General features: G+C 43.6%; 1 protein-coding gene across 1 annotated transcript in view; it reads left to right on the forward strand.

Annotated features, from left to right (window-relative positions):
* The window catches only part of OTOL1 (otolin 1), a 35,397-nt gene that overhangs the window by 7,338 nt on the left and 11,335 nt on the right, over positions 1-16,724 (forward strand). The window contains exons 2-3 of the mRNA XM_073674816.1: positions 1,830-1,919; positions 5,925-5,996. Of these exons, the coding sequence (XP_073530917.1) occupies positions 1,830-1,919; positions 5,925-5,996 (162 nt within the window). The remainder of the gene's footprint in view (positions 1-1,829; positions 1,920-5,924; positions 5,997-16,724) is intronic.

The raw sequence follows: 16,724 nt of genomic DNA on the forward strand, positions 1-16,724 counted from the left end.
TTTGTCTAGAAAAATGCTTAAAGATATGTGGTGACTTTTTATTAAAGCTAATGGTTGTAATGAAATAAGCTAATTACTCCAAATTACTATCCTTCTGTTGACAGCTATTTTTCCGGACTTCACCATATACAAGAACTCTCAGCTCCGCCAGGCGTTTCTGTATTCTCTATGAGAAAGCCACTGCCAGAATTATCTGGCATCGGCATATCTCCCATCCAGACAACATGAATTCCAACTGCCTGATCTATATATCCTTTACCATAATCATTTGGGAGACCATCAGAACCCCAACTCACAGTGGATGGTTGTGCACTCACATCAAAATTGGCTGAATTGTCTGACTTTTATCTAATATGCATGGTGGTCTTTATGATACCCTTTATTGGGTGAATTATGCTGCTGCAGGTTATAGTTAGGAAAGTGCTAGCAGGCAGTGGCGTAATTTGGTGTTCTTGGCCCCAATGCAAAACCACAGGTCTTTCATTATATTGGTCTTCTCATTTGGCCCAAAGAGACCATTTGGGTCCACCTAGGTTTCAGAGACCAGGAGCGACTGCAACCCGTGCATTCACTATAGTTACAGCCCTTCTGGCAGGGCATAAGCCTTTAATCGTGGAGGCCAGGGGTGAACTAACAAGCTACTCTGCCTAGTCCAGTCAGGCTACAGCACTGGAATGGTCCATATTATAGTGGTGCAAGGATTTTACTACAGTATGGTGGTGTGTGTGCTCTTCCCTGAAGTACTGCTCAGTAAAAGGCATTATCTAGATAAGGTAGGCATATACCATAGATGTGACCTTTGCATCTGCACAGGAGTCCAATAGCATAAGAGATCCAATGCCACCTTTAAAGCAGACTCTGACTGATTAGATTGCATGTAAGGATGCAAATATTACATTTCTTGGCTCACAATTACAAGGGAATGGCTAGAGACACAGTAGATAATGGAGCGCTCTATGTGAAGAGCACTGGGCCCATATTCTGTGCTTACACAGGGTCCCTCTTTTATTTGTGTCGTCAGTTATAGAGCATATATCTTTTTTGCACTATATTGCAATGGACGAATATTGATGGAAGCATCACTCAGTAATATAATTTCAGATGACACAATCCTCCATATGCCTCCTTATACAACTGAAGGCATACAAAGGCACAGTCACTAATGGCAGTCATTATAGCTCTGCATATACCCTAAATTAGATATACACCTAAAGCATTCCTTCCCATTTCTTCCTCTCTGCTAATGAGTCTGAGCATCATCGTTATTATTCCTACCAGCTATGAGAATCTGGGCATTTACATTCTGCCGCGGGGCAAAGTGTAGAGTGCTGCGGCGAGTTATAATACTAACGTAACGTGGCAGCCATCAAGTTGGCAGCTTCTACATCTATATTCCTAATTGCATAAGGATTAGGAATATATGGAATGTCATTACTAGTCACACAATTACTGTGATTTGCTTAGTACAATTGACAATTTGCAATGCCGGAGCTGCCTTTATACTTGATCTTAACAAACCTTTTATCAAAAATGCAAAATTCTATTCAGAGGTGTTCTTAGAGTGGGATCCTTCAAGGTGACTGCTATTTGTTTCTTGATCTTGCTTTTGGAAGGTGATTTTGACTACATATTGATTTCATTCCACTGGATCAAATGACATTAACAGTGCATGTGAACTGTCAGATGATTTTCTATCATTGAAAACCACTATGTTAATTTTAATCCTAGTGCGGCTTTTCATTCTATTGATAGTGTCAGCAAAATAAATTGCACCTTCTTTAATGAAAAAAAGAGTCTATCAGATATATTTAACACTTTGTATTTTGCAGGTCCCAAAGGAGACACTGGGGACATAGGATTGCCAGGACCACATGGAGCCACCGGTCCCCCAGGCCCAAAGGGCTATAAAGGAGACAAAGGTGTATGAAAATTACATTATATTGATTTATCTCCAATTCAGTGGAAGAGAAAAATGGGATAAAAATTAAGGTTCTTGTAATATGACATGTTAGTAAATCACAAAACTGCAACCTGCTCATCTTCCAACTACCACCACTTTTTATAATATACCTTCGGTAAATAACTATAAACTGCACAATTCTCTTGAAACTTTAAAAGATATGAACAATTTGAGGGTGGGCATTTTTCATTAAAATGCATGCATTTTTAGCTTTATTAATTTATTTATTTTACTCGCTCATACAGCACGGTTAATTACACAATACTTAACAAACATTATAATCACTGTCCCCATTGGGGCTCACAATCTAAATCTCCCTATCAGTATGTCTTTGGAGTGTGGGAGGAAACTGCAGAACCAAGAGGAAACCCACACAAACACGGGGAGAACATACAAACTCCTTGTAGATGTTGTCCTTGGTGGGATTTGAACTCAGGATCCCAGGGCTGCAAAAGCACCAGTGCTAACAATTGAGCAAAAACAGAATGATGCAGAATGAATAAACTGTAAATTTGACAGTGAACTCATCCGATGGCTAAAAGTTGTAAAAGCCCTTTATACACATTAGGTGAAAGTTGCCTGATCCTGCCAATTATAGTGCGATTGGTCAACCACCTGATGTTTCCTGAAAATATGTGTGAAAACACATAAATGCTCGGCCGATCAGAGTGCTCATGTATTTTGTACAGCTATCTATCTGCCGAACGAACATTCATCTTCAAACAATTTCACATGTATGGCCAGCTTAAAAAGGACCTTTGGCTTTATAAACTGTACCTTCCTGCACATCGTAGCAGGAATGTAGATAACATTTTTTCCTATTTTGATAATTTTCATATCATTGATCATTTCTTTGAGCTTTGTGGGCGTGTAATTTCAACCCTCTATGATGTTGTCCAATCATAAAAAGGCCGCGCCATATGGAGGAAAAACTATAGGCCCACAGTTCTGACCGAAATGAAATGCCTATTGAGAAGGTTAGGACTGTGCCACTGTGATCACCCGAGACTTCATCTGTCTCACATGACCACGCTGACAACAAAAGGTGGACATGACATTGATGCACCTAGTGCAGTCGCACAGGGACCCAGGACGTAAGGAGGCCCACTACTACCTCCAAACCAGGTGAAATTGTACATTATGATGAACTATTGGTCTGCAAATTGCCCATAAATGTTCAGGCTCTGATGAATGTTAAGAAAATTACCATATTTGGTGGCAATCATTTTAATAATTTTGGTGAACTGTATCTCCACAATGGTGTGAAGGTAAAAAAATACGTTTTTACTACATTCCTGCTAAAATGTGGAAGAATCAACAATTTATAATGTCAGAATTTCTGAACTCTTATCTCTGCTCTCATCAATGACCTTCTAGAATGATTATCTTGGTAGCAAAATCCCATTAAAAGAAGACCTGTCACCAAATCAACAATGGCCAGGTTTTGCTCTTATATTATTCCCGTTGCTCCCGAGTATTTCTTTTTTTTTTTTAAATGGCTCCAGAGACATGGGCCTTTTTATTTAGCACTAATCTTCTGGTCTTTACAAGGGGGAGGTGCTCACACGGTAATAATCCAGAGCAGCCTAGAGACAAGAATCATGATTAGATAATAATAAGATCCGTACATCTGGAACCGAATGACAGATTAATAAAACAAACAAAAAGACATGAATTCTAGGGAGAGAGTCGGGAATAAAAAGTAAAAATTGGCCACATATTTCAATACAGCAGCTACTGATCTGATTTACTGGGCAGGGAGAGTGTTCTGTGCTTATACTGCCCAGTATCCCAGGCATTATACTATACAGTCAGAAAAAGCAGCCAAGCCTCAGATTGATGCAAAATAAAAATATGACAAGATCCATCAGACTAAACATGGCACTATAAAAAACACAATTATCGAACTAAACAACCTTTTTCTACGTAGAAGATAATGACCACTGACCAAAAGCTGTAACAGTGTAGGTAATTAAAGAGAACCTGTCATCTGATTCATGTTGCCTAAACTGTGGGCAGCATGAATCAGATCCTGGCTGCACAATTGCAGCCAGGTACATTTTACATTGAAACACTCCATCATTTCAGAGAGAGTATACCTTAAAGATCCAGCGGGTGATCATAGTCGGAGACTAGACTAACCTGGCTCTTCCCTAACTGGTGCCTCCCAGCAATGCTGCAGGTGACTGACAGGTTTCTCGCCATGGGAGAGACCTGTTAATCTGTTCTATGGGTGCTGGGAAGAGCCAGCTGGGCACGATACCAGATTAGTTTATTCTCTGGCTATAGTGCTTTAAAGTATATTTTCTGTGAAACGCCAGAGCATCTCAGAGTAAAATATACCGGACTGTAAACGTGCAGTCAGGCTTTGATTCTTGCTGCCCTGGCATAAAGCTTGTATCTGATGACCGGTTCCCTTTAAATGTCCTGCCAGTTTGTCCAATAACTATGAAAATCGCCAGCTTTGCATTTTATTCCAAAATATTGGATGTACTTGTTGGTCATAAAGACCCTTATAGGGGGTTCCAAGTTCCTTAAAACTAATGGCCTATTACTAATGGCTTAATGGTCATCAATATTATATAAGTGGTGGTTTGAATGTCTGCGACTCCACCAAAAGGTTGTTCAACAGGACAATGCAGCTCGTCCATATCTTCCTTTACCAGGCATATCTCCATAATCCTACAAATGGCTGTAAAAGTGAATTAAAGGGACAGAAGAACTGTTCAAACCAGCTCCAAGAGCTCGGTGCATCATGGCGAGGTCAAATGTTTAAATACACCTTCCCCCCTACTTGTTTTACCTCTACCCCACCTACCCCCCTCTTCTTTGATTGACAGCTCTAGCTGAATAGAGCCAGAGAAGGGCAGATATAGGAGGAAAACAAGTAGATGGGAAGGTGCACTTAAATGTTTGGCCACACCAATGGGTCGCTGAGCGCCTGTACATGGTTTGAACAGTCATTTTGTGCTGACAGAGTACATTCAAATTTCAGTTCAAAGGAACTTAGCTGCAATACCAAGGACAATTACTAATAAAATGATAAAGTTGTGCTATGTGGAGCAGTGTAACAATGAAAGGGATGGGAGGAACCCTACCTAGTGATCCCTTCAGATGGCTGATTGGCTGAGAGCTGGATCCCATACCGAACCAATATTGATGACCTAAGGGAATAACTGACCAAACAAAAGTGTTGAAGTTTGTCTATTGCAACAAATCAGGTTCTAGCTTTCATCTTCACAGTGCTAATTTTAGAATAAAATATGGAATCTCATTTCTTTTTTTTTTTATTAAAGGGAATATCCAGGACTTTAAAAAAAAGGCATGTAGTCGCTTAACAGAGACAACTACCTGTCTCTTGTTCCCGGCACTGGTCATTGACTGCTCCTGCCAGAGATTCAGCTGCTCCCTGTCAACAGAGCAGTGCTTTCTCTTCCTGTTGACAGGGCGGGACTACTGGTGTCATGCTAATTGACAGCTGGCTCTCTGCTGCCTAATTGGGGGAAGCCGGCTGTCAATCAGTATGACACCAGTAGTCCCGCCCTGTCAACAGGAAGATAAAATGCTGCTCTGTTGACAGAGAACAGCTGAATCTCCAGCAGGAGCAGTCAATGACCGGCGCTGGGTACAAGAGACAGGTAGTTGCCTCTGTTAGCGACTACATGCCTTTTTTTTCTTAGAGTCCTGGATGTCCCCTTTAAAACACTTCTTCTGCATGAGACTTCAGCTTACTGTAGTTTGCACACTTTTGTCCTGATCTCCTATAATAAGAGAACATTTGCAGTAATATGTTAGTACATAACGGTATGTAGGGCCTGATCAGCTTACAGCTAGTCCTTTATATTCATAGTGTTATCTGTAACTGTATTTTCCCTAGCTCTGTAGTCATATTCCCCTTTATGCCGTCGTTGGGGGAAAGAGTTCTTTGCTATGTGACAATGTTAATGCAGATGTTTATATGTAGGTGAGAAAGGTGAACACGGTGACCAAGGAGCTAGTGGGATTCCCGGATTCCCAGGAAAGCCGGGAGAAGCAGGTAATGATAATTAATGATGCACAATTATGTTTGTCGGTTTTTCATTCTACATCTCTTGTAATGAAACTCTGCTCTGCTGACCTCTGCTCAAATTGATTCTGCTGAAGGAGAAACAATCTCCTCCGAGATCTGTCAGATACATACATACTGCAGGTAACAGACAGGCATACGTTGATAGTCGCCGGTGTGACTGGAGTGCAAACATGTGCTTCTGCTTAAGAAATGCTGTTTAAATAATTGATTTAACCCATTAGCTGCCAGGGGAAGGCCCTAAACAGATTGTTACACTTGTTCCCTCTGGCAAAGAATGTGGTGTGTGTTCTTGATAACTGTATAGCAATTATAGAAACACAGATGATGTTCGAATCTGGTGCTAAATTTTGTGGTATTTAAATACATTTTAATTACTGCAGTCCTACAGAATGTGTGCACTCATCACCGGAGGAACAGGACACACTTAATAACATATACGCTTCATTGCCAAGTGGAACATTCTAATTTGGGAAAGTTATGGTGAATTGATGGAATAAATTCTTGTTTAATGTTGCTAGGAAGAATTGCTTCAAGTTTCACATAGCTGGTTGGAAGAAGAGGTAGGCAATGTGTAATTGTGTCTGAGCCTTATCAATACAGGCAGAAAAATAACTTCTCTGCTTATCTTTTAATATGGATGACATCACTAAAAGCTAGTCCCCAACGTGACCCATTTAAACCATGAGACAATGATTTATGACTGGTTTGTCTTGAATGTTGGTATTTTCGTAATGCAATTATTTTGACTGAACTAATATATTATTTTCTTAACGGTGCTTCATATTTAAAGAGGATCTGTCACTTGCCATAAATATATAGTTATTTTACTTAGTCTAAATGCCGTGGTTCTTCTAAATCTGAAGTTGTTTTTGTGCCTGTGTCGCTCTGTTTCTGAGATATGTCCATATATTATATATAAATTTGGCCTTGTCAGCCAAAGGTGTGTTCCTCAACTCTTCTAAATGGGCATCTTCTTGAGGACAACACCCTCTTGGCTATCAAGACCAGCTTTGCATATAATAAAGAGGGCACCATATCTCAGGAATGGAGAAATACAGGAACACAAAAAAAGCAGCCACAATGGCAGATTCAGGGCAACAGCAGCTTATAGACCAGGTTAAATAATAAATTACATATTAACGGCAAGTGAAAGGTGTTGTTTAGATGACATCTTTTCTAAATGGCTAGTGAACATTTATACCAATGAGTGGTCTACTAAACGGTCGGTGGATCCTAAAGCCAGGTGACAACACTTATTTTTTAATTGATGTGGAGAAGCGGTTATGCTGCGCTGCTGGGGTCTCAGTAAATGAGAATGTCCAGAAAGGAATTTAGACATTTATTTACCAATTGATTTCTACGTTGGATCTGCCAACTAGTGGAGCAGCAACAGCCGGACCCTTGTTTCTGAGCTATTTGTGCTTTCTCATCACGTTACCAGGTGAGTAGGTACCGCAGCACAAAAACGCCTGTTATCTGGTTATCTTGTGCTCTTTTGTCCTTCCAGCCTATAATCAACAATTATTTTTTGGCATATTTTACAATAATTTTTTTCTGGTGTTTTTAAGTCTATGGAGAAAATGCCAGGAAAATACCATACTTTCAGCTTGATATGTTTTGAAAACCAAAAAAAGAACTATATCACTGACCCCAAAAATATAATGAAAATGGTGGAAAACAAATCATCATTTTTTTGACTTTTCAATATTTTTCTGTAGAAATAAAATTTATATTTTTGAAGATTTTGATCCCCTCCACTCAAAAGAAGCCACTGAAAATGCTGTTTGTTACATGGGTATTAAAAATTAAATAGTGATACAGCTGTGTTATTCCTCGTATAGGACTTGAAGGGTGGGACATGACACATGGATTCCCTTTGCCTTGCATTGTCCCTTCAGGCCATGAACCATTTATAATACTGGAAATGAATTATGGATACAACCTAGCCAAGCTTGATTGTCTGTGTCCTTAATGGACTTTGATTAGCATGGAGAAAGCCTTGGATATGGACGCTAGCCTCCATATTCATCTGTGTGTCTTTGTGGTGGCCACCTCAGTGGTGGATTGGAGGTTAGCAGACCTCGGACCTCAGAGTTGAGTCTCGTACCTATCAGACATTTATATACATTTTACCTACCTTGCAATCTTGCACAGGGGGAGCAGTATTATTTTTAGTTGCATGCTAAACGTATTTTCTGAGGGCTCTATAATAATATAACTTAGGTATTTTTTATCTTTTTTTTTACTGCCTCAGTCCAGCAACTTGTGGATGCTGGAATTGTTGATCTTTGCTCTTAGCTGTTAATACAGTTCAGTAACTGCTAATTACATATGTTCCATAAAGGCATTTAGTTCTTAAAACGATCTAATGATATACCTAAATCAGTGCACCTCCTGTGAATTTTCATTATTTTCATTGGAATGGTAACCACCCATAACAATTTTGCAACTTTTTTAAAGATATTTATAAGACATGTTAATTGCTGTAATTGAAAATCCTTCTTTAGCACCTTAATACAGCACAACATTATTTTAAGTTTGCAACTTCTAAACTACTAGTGTTGAAGATTATAACTTGTAGGCTTTTGTATCTTTTTTTACACTCAATAAAACTTTTAGGGTGACTTCACACACAGTGTTTTGGAATGAGAAATACATGATATGGACAAAAGTATTGGGAAGCCTACACATGACAATTATAGGATATTATGTCATCCCATTGTATATCCATAGTCATTAATGTGGCGTTGGTCTGCCCCTACAGCTAAAACAGTTGCACTTTTCTTGAGGCTTTCTACAGGATTTTGGATTGTGTCTGCAAGAATTTTTGTCTGTTCATCCAGAAGAACATTTGTGAGGTCAGACAATGGTGTAGGACAAGAGAGACCGGCTCCCGATCTTCTTTCTAGTCCATCCCAGAGGTTGAAGTCTGGGCTTTGTGCATGCTGCTTATGTTCTGCCACACCAAACTCACCAAACCATGCCCTTATAGACCTTGTTTTGTGTATTAGTGCACAGTCATGCGTGAACAGAAAAGGACCTATACCAAACTGTTTCTACAAAACTGGAAGCTACAATTGTCCAAAAAGTCTTGGTGTACTGAAGGATTGAGATGTCTCTTCACTGGAACTAGTAGACCTAGGTCAACCCCTGAAAAACAACCCCATAGCATGATCCCTCGACCACAATGCTTTATAGTTGGCACAATGCAGTCAGGCAGGTAGCGGTCTCCTGGCAATCCCAGACTTGTCCATCTGGCTGCCATGATTCATCATTCACAGAATTTGTTTCCACTGCTCCAGAGTCCAGTGGTGGTGTGCTTTACACAACTATATCAAATGTTTGGCATTGTGCTTTGTGATGTAAAGCTTGCATGCAGTTGTTTGGCTGTTGAAAGTTTTTGTGCTGATGTTAATGCCACAGAAGGTTTGGGACTCTGTACTTATTGAGTCTACAGAACGTTGGCGACAAAAAACACTATGTGCCTCAACAATTGTCTACTCTTCTCAATTATCTCCACTTGTGATTGAGCTGCTCTGGTGGATAAATGTTTCTACTTTCAATAATACCACTTACAATTGATCATGGAATATTTAGGAGGGAATACATTTTCTGGACTGACTTGTGGCAGTGGTGGAATCCTATTCCAGTGAGCTCTTTGGAACAACCCATTTTTTCCCAAATGTTTGTAAAGTAAGACTACATGGTTGGATTATATACACCTGTATCAATGAGACTAAGTGAAAAAAAAGAATTAATTGATTAAAGGGACTCTATCAGCACAGAATGACTGTTCAAACCAAGTACAGGCGCTCAGTGCATCAGGTATGGGCAATCATTTAACTACTCCTTCTCACCTGCTTGTTTTTCCTCCTCTTCTTTGATTGACAGCTTTGGCTTTATAAGTAGTGCTGAGCCACCCCCGTAGTGTTCGAGTTCGGTTCGGTTAGTCGAACATCCGTGTGTTCGCCGAACTGTTCGTCGAACTGTTCGTCGAACACCTTCGAACACCGTTAAAACCAATGGCAGGCAAACAAAAACACATAGAAACACATAGAAAACACCTTCAAAGGTGTCCAAAAGCTGACAAACTGCTCAGAAGACACAACTAACACATGGAAAAGTGACAAGTACATATAGTCATGAGAAAAGAAAAGAGGTGGAGGAGTAAAAGGAGGGGGAGACACAGATATAGGCATGTCATGCCCTTCTAAAATCCAAAAAGTGAGAAGCCGACACGTTCAGTCCTCTCCTGCCCGTGCCACCTCCGTGTCGCCGGGTTTGTGCCAGAGCCGCGGTGAACCCTGACGGCCAGCCCCCCTCTCCCAATACTGGTGCCTGTCCGCTGGTGGGTCGAGTGAGCCCCCCTGTGGTGGAGGCAGCTCTAAGTTTTTTAATTTAAATTGTCTCTCTAATTTGAATGAATACACTTTAAATCCATTTACAAGGATCTATTGGAGGGCAAGTCTCATGCCAGCAGCCGCGTAATTCCAGCTTCAGTAGCGTCCACTAAAGCTGCTGCAGTTAAAAAGCTTTTATAAGGATCGAGCTCGGCTGTCCACCGCAAGGCATCCTACTGCCAGTCCCAGCCCCTATGCCTTGGGGTGCCTCCTGATGCTCTTCACTGAATATCCCGTGGTCCCGAAGCATTTCCTTTGAAAAAATTAAGTGTCCAAACTACAGGTGGTGTAGCTTGCTTAACAGCCGGGATAATCCGCTGACTAGCAGACACTGCTACTAGGCACAAAGTATTTCCTGGGCTAGATGCAGTTAAAAATTTGTAAGTAGATACTCTCGTTGGATGCTGAGAAAGCATTCCATAGAGTCTCCTGGCACGCCATATATGATTCTCTTAAAAAGCTTGGGGTAGGGGTCTAGGGGACCCTTTTATAGCCAAAATCACGGCCCTGTATCACAATACGTCACCTAGGCTGAAGATAAATGGAACTGTAGCACCCTGAGGGCTCGGTTGCTACAGACGTATTGCACCTCACCCAGAGGTGTGATATCTCACTCTCAGGTAAGGATGGAGTGTGGATCAGGACCCGACACCTGCATGCATTACACCACATTGCCGTGGGGCAGGGCGACCAATATGCCCCTGAGATGGGCACGACAGTCCCTGTCCCTGGCTGGAGTGGGGGGAGGGAACACTGAGGAAGGGGAACCCTGTAGTGCAGGAGCAGGGAGGAAGCAGTTCCTGGGTGCATTGAGAAGGGAGTATAAAAGGTGGGCACCATCTTAGTTCAGTGCAGAGAAGTCTGAGCAGAAGTGGCAGGGAGCAGGGGCTCTGCATGAGCTCTGCTCCGGAGGCGGGCCTAGTAACAGAGGCCCAGGCCTGCAAGAGGGAGAAGGAAGGAAGAGGAGCGGAGAAGGCTCCAGGAATGAGGAATGAAGGGATCCCAGGGGTGCGGACGGGCGAGTCGCCACTGCACGCCCGAATCCACCTGCGTGGAGGGGTCAGGCCAAAGGGGGAGACCGGTCCCCGAACTAGTGGAGGCAGGAAACGACCCTCAGCTAGAAACCGGAGGCTCTGACATTTTATGCGGCGCAGCCCCTCGCTACACCCGCTAGGAAGGCACCACATAGGGTCAGGGAAACTGGCGCCAAGTTTACCAAGAGGAGGCCCGAGGCAGCCGGACAGAAGTGTTGGTAAGAAAGGCCAGACAAAGGACACACAAAGGGGGTCCTGTGAAGCGCTCCAAAGTTATCTGGGAGTTGTCTGAGCCCCTCACCTGGTGAGCACAGTACGACGTGGGCAGCCGTTACCTGCAGACGTGGTCTGGATAATAAGAACTGTGAGTAAAGGCCCTGAACTGCATCACTGACTCCGTGTCGTTACTGCTGCTGCCCTGCACCATCACCCCCATCCTCCGCATACACTGCCCTGAGGCTATACTCCTCCCGTGGGGAGTTATGCTACGCTCTGCTGCACCCACAACACCAGCCTCAGCGGTCTGCCCTGTAGCGGCGGTTTACTCTGACCGCAATCCACGGGTGGCGTAGTCGGACATTTAAACATCAAAACCACATAAATAGTTCCGCCACTGGTTTGACCACCCTGAGCCACGGAACCGGGTCGCCGCCACGAAGACTACAACCACCAGCATCCACCAAAAAGGGTCCGGCTCCGGGTGTCCCAAGGCCCAGGGGGTGCGTCAGAACATTTTCATCACCTTTCACAATCACCAATGGGACAAGGCAGGGATGTCCTCTGTCCCCTCTCTTATACATCCTAGTGACGGAGCACCTGCTCTCATCAATTCGCCATAACCCCAATATTAGGTGGATTGAGGTGGGAGGCACCGAGTACAAGTGCTCTCTAATTGCTGATGATGTCCTAGTATATATCACTCAATCACATATATCCATCCATGCTGTTATGGCTGAAATAGATCACTTTGTTACATGGTCAAATTTTAAAATCAATGCAGCGAAGTCTGAGGCCCTCGATGTCTCCCTCCCCAAATCCATATAGGATTCCATCCAGTCCAACTTTCCCTTTGCCTAGCCCTCACAGGTTATCAAATACTTAGGAATTCCTATTCATAGAGACCTCTCCCATCTATGTTATCTTAATTTTGGGCCCTTTATTGAACAACTCCATACAGACCACGGTTGGCAAGTTAGAACTGTAAGATTCACTACGTGAACCACTGGTGTTTTGTGGAAAAGCACATGTACACTGCGTTCCAAATTATTATGCAAAAAGTGTTTAGGAGTGATACGGGAAGAATTTGTTTGTTTGTCAGTTAAACTCATTGATGGTGACGTGTGTCAGGGCTCTTTATATCACTGTAAGCAATTGCAGACACCTGTGCTAATTAGTTTGGCAGGTGTGTCCAATGAAGGGCAAGACTACTTAAGAAGGCTCTCTCACATTATTAAGCAGCCTACATTTTCTGCCAAAATGGGAAAGAAAAAGGATGTGTCGGCTGCTGAGAAGCAACAAATTGTGTAGTGTTTAGGTCAAGGCATGACTACAATCAACATTGTGCGATGATCAGGATGAAGTGTCTTGGCAATCAAGAAGTATGTAGCTGATTCACAGTACACACGTGTGCGTGCTGATAAGGGCAAATTGAGGACTCTTTCCTACAGGCAATTACGTCAGGTTGAAAGAGCAGCGGCAAAAAAGCCTTGTCATAGCAGCAGACAAGTTTTTGAAGCTGCTTGTGCCTCAAACGTCCCCCGAACAACAAGATGCAGGGTCCTTCAGAGGTTTGCAGCTGTGCATACGCCATCCTGTCGACCTCCTCTATCCACTTCACACAAGCAGAAACGGCTCCAGTGGGCCAAACATTACATGAAGACTGATTTCAAAACTGTTTTGCTCACGGATGAGTGCCGTGCAGTGCTCGATGGTCCAGATGGATGGAGTGGAGGATGGCTGGTTGATGGACACCCCACGCAAACACGGCTACAGCGCCAACAAGGAGGAGGTGGAATAATGTTTTGGGCTGGAATCATGGGGAGAGAGATTGTCGGCCCCTTTAGGATCCCTGAAGGCGCTAAAGACGAACTCCATAATGTATGTGGATTTTCTCAAACAGCACTTCCTGCCATGGTTCAAGAAGAAGAACCGTGTATTTCACAGCAAGATCATTTTTCTGCATGATAATGCACCATCTCATGCTGCACATAAAACATCTGCATCTCTGGCTGATATGGGCATAAAAGGGGACAAACTTATGGTGTGACCCCCATGCTCCCCTGACCTCTACCCCATTCAGAACCTTTGGAGCATTATTAAAAGGAGTGTCTATGATGGCGGGAGGCAGTTCACATCTAAGCAACAGCTCTGGGAGGGTATTCTGTCCTCATGCAAAACAATTGAAGCAGAAACCATCCAAAACCCGACAAATTCAATGGACGAGAGAGTTCAGAAGCTCCTTTCGAACAAGGGGTCCTATGTGAAAATGTAACATCACCTAGAATAAAGTTTTGAGTTGAAAACTGTTTGATTTCAGTTTCTAACAACCTGCTAATGCTTATAATTTCAAAAATGACCATTTTTTTGGTCTTTATTAAAATGAAAAGGTTGATCGAAAAGTTTGGGGGATCTAAGAGTGTGGCAACCCAGTAGTCATGATTACTTCGAATTCTGACAATATGAGGGTCATGCTGCAGGTAGTGCAGCAAGAAGGCACTTATGTGTCTTGCGCATCTCGGAGCCCCAAAATTATTTTCCGGGCTAGATGCAGCTAAAAATTATTATTAATTTTAAATCTGGTGAAGCTTTAGTATAGATGGCCTAATAGGATCAGTGCTGCACACTGCTACAAAGCCCAAATTATTTTCCAGTCAAGATACAGATAAACATGATTAGTAATTTTAAATCTGGTGGAGCTTATTATAGATGGCCTAATAGAATCAGTGCTGCACACTGCTACAAAGCCCAAATTATTTTCCAGCCAAGATACAGATAAACATGATTAGTAATTTGAAAGCTTAAAACGGTTGGTAGGGTGATTTTAACCAATCATCAAGCTTTTACTCTCCCCAGGATGACACAGGGGTAGAAAAGTCGTTTCGGATCCATGATTTGTTCATCTTTATGAACGTGAGTCTGTCTACATTATCAGTGGAGAGCCGCGTGCGCTTATCTGTCAGCACACCACCAGCAGCGCTGAACACACGTTCAGACAGAACGCTGGCTGCGGGGCATGACAAGATCTCCAAGGCGTAAGTGGCTAGCTCCGGCCATTTATCCAGATTGGAAGCCCAAAAAGAGCAAGGGTCCAGTGACACAGTCGTGGCTTCAATGTTTACTTGGAGATACTCCTGTACCATCGTCTCTAGGCGTTGACTATGTGTCAGACTTCTTGTCTCCTGTGGCCTTGCAAAGGATGGGCTAAAAAAGTGGTGAAATGATTCCGCAAAATTGATGTTACCAGCAGATACTGTGGTTCTGTTACGGTTTGAGTGCTGAACACTTGACGGTCCCACGGTTGGCAAGTTGGAACTGTGAGATTCACTACGTGCACCACTGGTATTTTGTGGAAAAGTACATGGAAGATTCTGCAACAGTCTCTGCTGATACTCCTGCATGCGTGCATCCCTTTCTATGGCAGGAATAATTTCTGCAAATTTACTTTTGTACCGGGGATCTAACAGTGTGGCAACCCAGTAGTCAGGATTATTTCTAATTCTCACAATTCGAGGGTCATGTTGCAGGTAGTGCAGCAAGAAGGCACTCATGTGTGTTGCGCATCCAGGAGCACCAAGTCCCTGTTGTGTTGGTGGCGAGGTAACAATCATGCTTCCTTCCTCTGTCCTCTCCCCCCAACCTCGCACAACAGAAATGTGATCAAGGTCTCCCTCATCTGATGAGTTTTCCATCAGTTCGTCCTCCACTTCTTCCTGGGCTCCTGCACCTTCCTCACTAGTTTGGCTGCTACCATGCGCCCTGGTAAAACCATCTCCCCCACCCTCACATGCCTGCCGCCTTGGTGCTGCCGACCGTCTGGACCTTGCAGATGTTAGCCCTTCCGCATACAACTCCTCCTCCTCTACTTCCTCCACCTCCTCTTGTGCCACCACCTGACTCCGAATTCTGTTTAACATGTGCTCCAGCATGTAAATCACCGGAATAGTCATGCTGATAATGGCATCGTCAGCACTAAACATCTTCGTCGCCATTTCAAAACTGTGCAGAAGGGTGCATAGGTCCCTGATCTGAGACCACTCCTCCAGCGTGATTTGCCCCACCTCTGAATCTCGTTGGCCCAGGCTATACGTCAGAACGTATTGCACCAGGGCTTGTCGGTGATGCCACAGTCACTGCAACATGTGCAGAGTTGAATTCCACCGGGTAGGCACATCGCATTTTAGCCGGTGAAGTGGCAGGCCCAACGACTTCTGTAGAGATGCAAGTCGCTGAGCTGCGGGATGCGAACAGCGGAAGTGAGCACACAGCGACCGTGCCCTCTGCAGAAGGCCATCTAGTCTGGGATAGTGGGCTAAAAATTGCTGGACAACCAGGTTCAACACGTGAGCCATACAAGGCACGTGTGTGACATTGCCCCGGCGAAGGGCCGCACCCAGGTTTGCAGCATTGTCGCACACGGTCTTCCCTGGTTTCAGGTCCAGTGGAGACAACCATTCATGAAATTGGTTCTCCAGAGCTGACCACAACTCCTCAGCTGTGTGACTCACATTTCCCAGACATTTCAATGTAAAAACCGCCTGATGACGTTGAGCCCTACTGCCAGCATAGTAAGGAGGTGTGGAGGATCCCTTCTGCGCAGTTAGAAAGCTTGTGGCATGACCAGACAGGCTTTGGGTGCAGGTGGAGGACCTAGAGGAGGTTGAGGAGGCAGAAGCAGTGGAGGAACTTTGACATAAAGAGGATTGACGCACAACTCGTGGGGATGGCAAGACTTGGACAGCAGCCCCTTGTCCTGCTGTCACCATAGTTACCCAGTGCCCAGTCAGCGACATGTAACGCCCCTGTCCATGCCTACTCGTCCAAGTGTCTGTGGTGAAATGCACCCTGTCACACACAGAGTTTCTCAAAGAAGTGGTGATGTTGTGTGCGACATGCTGGTGGAGCGCAGGCACACCTTTCTTTGAGAAGTAGTGCCGACTGGGCATCTGGTACTGGGGCACTGCGACGGACATAAGGTCTCGAAAATCCTCTGTGTCCACCAGGCGGAAAGGCAGCATTTCTGTAGCCAAGAGCTTGCAGATGGT

Source organism: Phyllobates terribilis, unplaced genomic scaffold, assembly GCF_046119375.1.
Source record: "Phyllobates terribilis strain yellow unplaced genomic scaffold, ASM4611937v1 Scaffold_3__8_contigs__length_932513732, whole genome shotgun sequence".
Lineage (NCBI taxonomy): Eukaryota > Metazoa > Chordata > Amphibia > Anura > Dendrobatidae > Phyllobates > Phyllobates terribilis.